The 6,539-nt window shown below is 47.2% G+C and overlaps 2 protein-coding genes across 2 annotated transcripts in view; one reads left to right on the plus strand and one right to left on the minus strand.

The window, feature by feature from the left end:
* Nucleotides 1-970: 970 nt before the first annotated feature.
* On the minus strand, nt 971-3,335 carry LOC310808801 (uncharacterized protein). Its single transcript, XM_083675896.1, has 2 exons — nt 3,130-3,335; nt 971-2,905 (listed from the first exon to the last, which is right to left on the minus strand). The coding sequence occupies exon 2, from the start codon at nt 2,888-2,890 to the stop codon at nt 1,931-1,933; it is 960 nt and encodes a 319-aa protein (XP_083532022.1). The 5' UTR covers nt 2,891-2,905; nt 3,130-3,335; the 3' UTR covers nt 971-1,930.
* A 2,946-nt stretch (nt 3,336-6,281) lies between these two features.
* Nucleotides 6,282-6,539, plus strand: part of LOC310808102 (PDZ domain-containing protein 4-like) — a gene marked incomplete at both ends in the record, with an annotated part of 7,198 nt that continues 6,940 nt past the window's right edge. Inside the window, 1 exon segment of the mRNA XM_083674802.1 lies at nt 6,282-6,478. Coding sequence (XP_083530928.1) covers nt 6,282-6,478 — 197 coding nt within the window.

Genomic DNA, 6,539 nt, shown 5'->3' on the forward strand with positions numbered 1-6,539 from the left:
GAACTCTAACCACAGCCAAAGATCAAGATGGACCAAAGATGGACCATAAATAACAAACTGCGGTTGCGGTCATTAAACATATTATCTCCGTAATTATCGCGGTAATTGAACGTGCAGTATCTCACACGCACATGCACTCACACACTTCCTCATGGTGAGTGTTGCTGCGGCTCTCTGGGACAATTCACACTACTGACCGTGTTTTACTATTATATATAATATATCTGCCATTTAGCTGACGCTTTTATCCAGAGCGACTTACATTGCAGTGAGTTCATACATTTCAGTATATATGGTCCCAGCGGGAATCAAACCTACAACCTAAGTGTTGTCAGCGCCATGCTCTACCAACTGAGTCACAGAGGACCACTATTATTATTGTTTCCTCCTTTTGTTAATATTCTGACATTGCTGCACATTGATATTGATATTGTTTGATTGTTGAGGAGCTGCTTACCCTAAAGCATTTAATTACATTGTATCTGGTATAAATGGCCATTAACATTTGATTTGATGTGATCTACTACAGATGTGAGTTAATGTTTAAAACGGTCAAAGCTTTCACAACCCTAACCCATCACAACTCTTAACAGAGATGGCCTCAAGACCCCCATCAGATCATTTACCTGATGACACAAAATACAAGTTTCTCTTTAGACAATTTTAATAGTTAACATTAAAAGAGGGTCCAGGTTATGTCAGGAATTATAATTTCAGATTCAATAGCATCAAAGCACCCAAAAGCACCCAAAAAGTCAGTCAATATTTTCATTTAGTTCAGATTTTTAAGCATGTTTGCATCCAATCACTTCAGTAGTCTTCTGTTCCGTCAGCAGGAGAGGAAGTTAAATGGTGGGAATATATACTAGTCTTTTCTCATCTGTTAGGAACACGCCTCCTGGCCTCCCCGCCTCTCCCCTCCTGGCCTCCCCGCCTCTCCCCTCCCCTCCCCTCCCCTCCTGGCCTCCCCTCTCCTCATGATGCGTTTTCAGTCAGATGTGAGTGTAGGATGGAGGAGAGTTCCTAACAAATGAGAAAAGCCTCTGGACAGCAACAACAAGACAGAGTCCATAACAACACACATATCTACAAACACACGACACTGACCCAACCTACAGCCGGAGGTAGGTCTGCATGACCTGATCAGAGCGTAGCATGGCATCATCCAGGACACACAATTCAGATTCTCTGTCCTTCTCCCACAAGTGTGTGTTTGTTTAATTCCTCACATTAGTGAAGTGTGAGAATCGGTGGAACATCTGTTTACTCTGCAAACACTTCAAACCCATGAGGGGGAGTGAATGAGGACTACGGAACAGATTCTGAATTCTGCAGTTGACTGATATTTCAGATGTTATCCTAATTAGACACTAGACGACATTAACATGATTTACAAGTGTCTGTACGGCACAGATGCCCATTATTCCTGCTTTGCATTACATATCATTACATATCATTACATATCATTACATATTGGTGAAGCAAATGAATCTGGTTATTGACTCAATTCTTGATATACAGAAACAATACTATGGTCTACAAAACTCTACAAAAGCAGATAAGCAGATAAGCTATGCTAAGATATGGAAATTAATATAAAAATCTAACACCTAGTGTCAGAGCACAAAAATCATCAATAATTGTATGCACTGACACACTTTGTGAAAAGCCCTCACCTGAATAAAAAAACAAAAAAAAACTGTTTAGCCACACAGAACCAACAGATATATTCAAGAGTAACACAAAAGAAATTCATGATCTCAAAAGGCAGAATTGTATTATAGTTCTACAAAAAATCATAACATTCCACAATCATAACATCCTAACATTCCACAATCCTGGTCACTGATGGATCAAATGCTACATCATCACTCATAATTAACAATCTTTTTTCCCCCCAAGAATACTAATTATGCCAACACACGTGAGATCAAATCACAACCTCAATGTCATAAGCCACTTTCTGAAGTCTCGCTGGTTTTGGTCGCGGTCTGGTGGGCCACAGCTCCTCCTGGGGCACAGAGAGAGAGTTCTCCAACGACAACGCACGTTTGGACCGCTTCTCTTTCTTCTCCTCCTTCTTCTTGTCCTTCTTCTTCTTCTTCTTCTTGTTCTTCTTCTTAGGAGAAGCCGGGTTTGGGGAGGAGAAGAGCATGGAGATGGACGTGGAGGCGCTGTACTGAGTCAGAGCATAGTTCTGCACATTCTTCTGCTTCTTCTTCAGCTTCTGCTTCATCTTGTGTTGCTGGAGTTTGAGAATGATGGATTGTGGAGGTGAAATGGCATCTGGAAGTGCGGTGGCCACGGCTGTGGGCTTGGGGTCCGGGTGGGACTGCCCGACCATCATGGGCTCCTGCGTGGGGAGGCCTGCAGGGTACTCGTGTTTCTGGCAGAACAGTATTCCACATTTGCGGCAGCGGTACATCTCCTCTTTGGCGTGGATGTTCTGGTGGCGCTTCAGGTTGTGGTGTGTGGTGAAGGAACGCTCACACTGCTCGCAGGGAAAGGGCCGGGCGCCCGTGTGGACGCGCTGGTGCTCCGTGAAGTGGCTGCGGCTCAGGAAACGCTTCCCACAGATGCCACAGGGATAAGGCCTGTCTTCATCGTGGAACTGTTTGTGTCTCACCAGCTGAGGGAAAGAGAAGAAGTTCTGACCGCAAACGTCGCAGTTATGCTTCCCAGCGGGAACGCCTGTTGTAGGTGGCATCAGAACAATGTTGGAGGAGCGTTTATTTTGTCTCGGCATGAGCTCTGCTGGCATTTTGAAAGGGGGCAATGCCAGGCTCTGTGACGGGTCCTCCGTTTGATCTTTCTCCATAAGAGCCATTGCAGCTTCATGCACCTTCATTATCGCAGCAGTGGCCGCAGCCCTGTTAGCCTCCTCAGCCATGCGACTCCTCTGGGCCTGAAACACATCAACATCATTACACTTCAGGAGAAGATTACAGGCATCAATAATCACGCATTTATTAAAGAGACAACATCGCCCGGTTTTCTTTTATATTACCGACGCTGCGCTTTTATTAGTTTTTGACGATTTGTGATATCTGTATTTGAATCCGTTTGTTGTGTGTATTTGTAATGAGTATGTATTAATTAATAATTCTGGGTCATTTATTGTTGCAAAACCTTTTGTGAAAATGTGCTCGTGGTGCGACGGAGGTTCAGCTGCTGAAGTCAAACCGACAGGACGATCAAACCGTCGACGAGGCGGATCCCTGGACCGAGCTGCTAGTTGGACCGTCAACTTAGATTGATCAAGTTTAATGTTTTTAAGTTATGATTAACTGGAAGTTTTTCGAACAAGAGACACTCTGCGAGCAGCGCCGTCGGCTAGCGAGTTTCCTAACTTCTGTGCAACACAATAACATGTTCTACAGGGAATGTGTGCACCAGCTTTAGTGTCCTACGTTAGAAAGGTTCCTACATGCAAGAAACCCACACAGGAGTTTATTTATGTCTTTTTTTTTCTAAATAAATTGTCATCTTACAAAGAAGGTACAGTGTATATTCCCTTCAATAGTCGACTGTTCTGTGACAATCGGAAGAAAACCAAATGATTAAATTCTGACAATATGGACAAAAACAGCAAAGGCAAAAACAAGAGTAAATCCATACACAACGAAAAAACATATTTACAAACACATGACATCGACCCAATCTACAGCCTGAGGTGGTTCTGACCTGACCAGATGAACGGTCTGCTCCTACTACAGCAGTCTGGCTTCACCCAGTACACACAAGTTACATTCTGTATCCTTCTCCAGTCTAATTCGAGTCTAATTTAGATTGATTGGTATTATTACAATATCTTTATATGACATACAATATACAACCTATCTCACACAGTGGCCTGCATATATTTTGCTGCTACGGTTATTCGTCTGTAACCCGGCAATGTTTGGATGTTAAAACGTCACCTTCTGGTTCTGCAGATGAGCTGTTCCCACGGAGGCTCTGACCAGGTCGTTAGTCGGGTTATGTTGTAGTTGTTGTGTTGAGTTGGAGAACCTAACACCTAACACCTCTGTTCAGGACTTCACCAACATAATTGAAGGGTTACACTAGGTGTCGCTGTTGCCTCATAAGTACAAATAGGCTACCTGAAAGACCCTAACCCTGACAGACTAACCCTAACCCTGACAGACTAATCCTAGTCCCTAACCATGACAGACCCTAACCCTAACAGACTAACTCTAACCCTAACCCTGACAGACCCTAACCCTGGCAGACCCTAACCCTGACAGGCTAAGCCTAACAGACTAACCTTAACCCTGACAGACTAACCCTAGTCCCTAACCATGACAGACCCTAACCCTGACAGACTAACCCTAACCCTACTGATCCATGGGAGGCTCCACTGTTGTGGGATAATGTGACTGAGGCCCTCCATAGAGTTCTCTCCAGACACCAGCGTGGAAATTGATCTTTCATGCTGCTTCTGAGAGTCAAATCAATATTTTGTCTTCTTTTTTCTTTGTTGAAGTGCTGAGGGAAACAGCAGACACTGTATTACTTCACCATGTTATCTGAGGTGTTCTGAGGTGTTCTGAGGTGTGTGTGTGTGTGTGTGTGTGTGTGTGTGTGTGTGTGTGCGTGCGTGCGTGCGTGTGTGTGTGTGTGTCTGTGCGTTAGGGGGGGGGGGGTTTAGGTTGATAAAAAAGCATTTTGTTGAGAAAATCATTTGGAACTTGACAGTGTAAGATGTCAGTACTGTGTTAAGGTCCATGCTTGGACTCGGTTTGGTTCCTCAGTGAATGGCGATTGCATCAGCTTGTGCCTGGCGAGAGCAACTTGGCATTGCCCTCTTCCCTCCCTCCCTCCCCCCCTCCCTCCCTCCTCTCAAGGTGACACTCCTCCATCTGCCCCTTCCTGTTCTTGCCAATCCATTTTTAAAGATCTCCACAACAACCACGACTCCCTGTGGTCCAGGGGAGGCTGGTGGAGGTAGAAATCGGAGGACGGGTGCATGTTTGATACCATTCCTTATTCCGTTTCATGCATTACACTGAGCCCGTCCTCTGATTTCTGCCTCCAGCAGCCTCCCCTGCTGTGATCCATGTGTTTCTTAAGATGGTTCTCCTCTCCTCTCCTCTCCTCTCCTCTCCTCTCCTCTCCTCTCCTCTCCACTCCTCTCCTCCAGTCTCAGACCTGTCTGGCTCGCCCAGCCTGTTTTATGAGCGTGAAACAAGGCACTTTATTGCTGTGGTACAGTAGTGTGTGTGTGTGTGTGTGTGTGTGTGTGTGTGTGTGTGTGTGTGTGTGTGTGTGTGTGTGTGTGTGTGTGTGTGTGTGTGTGTGTGTGCGCACGCGCGTGGGCGGGTCTGCACACATATGTATGTGTGTGTGTGTGTGGGCGTGCATGAGACAGAGAGAGAGAGAGAGAGAGAGAGAGAGAGAGAGAGAGAGAGAGAGAGAGAGGGGGGGGGGGGGGAGAGAGAGAGAGAGAGAGAGAGAGAGATGGAGCCCTCCATAGACAGGTGCAGTGAAGTCTGTTCCAGTGTCTGTTGACTGTCACATCACTCACCATCACCAAGGTCACTCTCCATCTCTCCTTTCTCCTCAGCGGAGAGAGAGAGAGAGAGAGCAGTCTGAGGTGGGGTTTCCTTCCGTTGCCCCCCCCCCCCATCCCCCCCTCTCACCCCCCCTCCCCCCTCACCACACAGCATCCTCACCCACCCTCGCATCATCCTGAGGGCTAGAAAGAGAGAGAGAGAGAGAGAGAGAGAGAGAAAGAAAGGGAGAGGGAGAGGGAGAGGGAAAGAGAGAGAGAGAGAGAGGGAGAGAGAGAGAGAGAGAGAGGGAGAGAGAGAGAGAAACGTACTGGATTTAGGGATGTAGGGATGGAGGGAGAATTTAGGCAGAGAAAGAGAAAGAGCAAAATGAGGGGTGGGATGTGTGTGAATGGTTGTGTTGGGGTGGAGGGAGGGAGAGAGAGAGGGAGGGGAGAGAGGGAGGAGGGAACCAACCTCTTCTTGCCATTGTTCAGTGACTGCTGATCCACTCCCCATGCCTGAGGCAGCCAGCCAGCCAGCCAGGGAGGCTGGTGGATACCAGTCCTCATTCTGTTCCATGAGCCTGTCCTCCGCTTTCTACCTCCACCAGCCTCCCTTTTCCATTCGACGACTAAAACGCCCCTGTCCATTCCACACATCTCTCCTCCTCCTCCGTCAGCTCCTCCACCTGACCTGTGGGTGCCTCTCCTCCCTGACCTGTCTGACCTGTGGGTGCTTCTCCTCCCTGACCTGACTGACAGGGTGGAGGTGTTGCTAGGTGACCTGATGTCTGACAGAGTGGAGGTGTTGCTAGGTGACCTGATGTCTGACAGGGTGGAGGTGTTGCTAGGTGACCTGGTGTCTGACAGGGTGGAGGTGTTGCTAGGTGACCTGATGTCTGACAGGGTGGAGGCGTTGCTAGGTGACCTGATGTCTGACAGGGTGGAGGTGTTGCTAGGTGACCTGGTGTTTGTGGTCGTACAGTGTTGTTGTTGTTGTTGTTGATGTTGTTTACAGCCACGGTTCAGCCTCGTCCTGGGGGGG

This window comes from Argentina silus (assembly GCF_951799395.1).
Source record: "Argentina silus genome assembly, chromosome: 8".
Taxonomy (NCBI): domain Eukaryota; kingdom Metazoa; phylum Chordata; class Actinopteri; order Argentiniformes; family Argentinidae; genus Argentina; species Argentina silus.

What these genes read in the sequence shown, in the direction of transcription:
- LOC310808801 (XM_083675896.1), bottom strand. Translation starts at nt 2,890, where the DNA reads ATGGCTGAGGAGGCTAACAGGGCTGCGGCCACTGCTGCGATAATGAAG.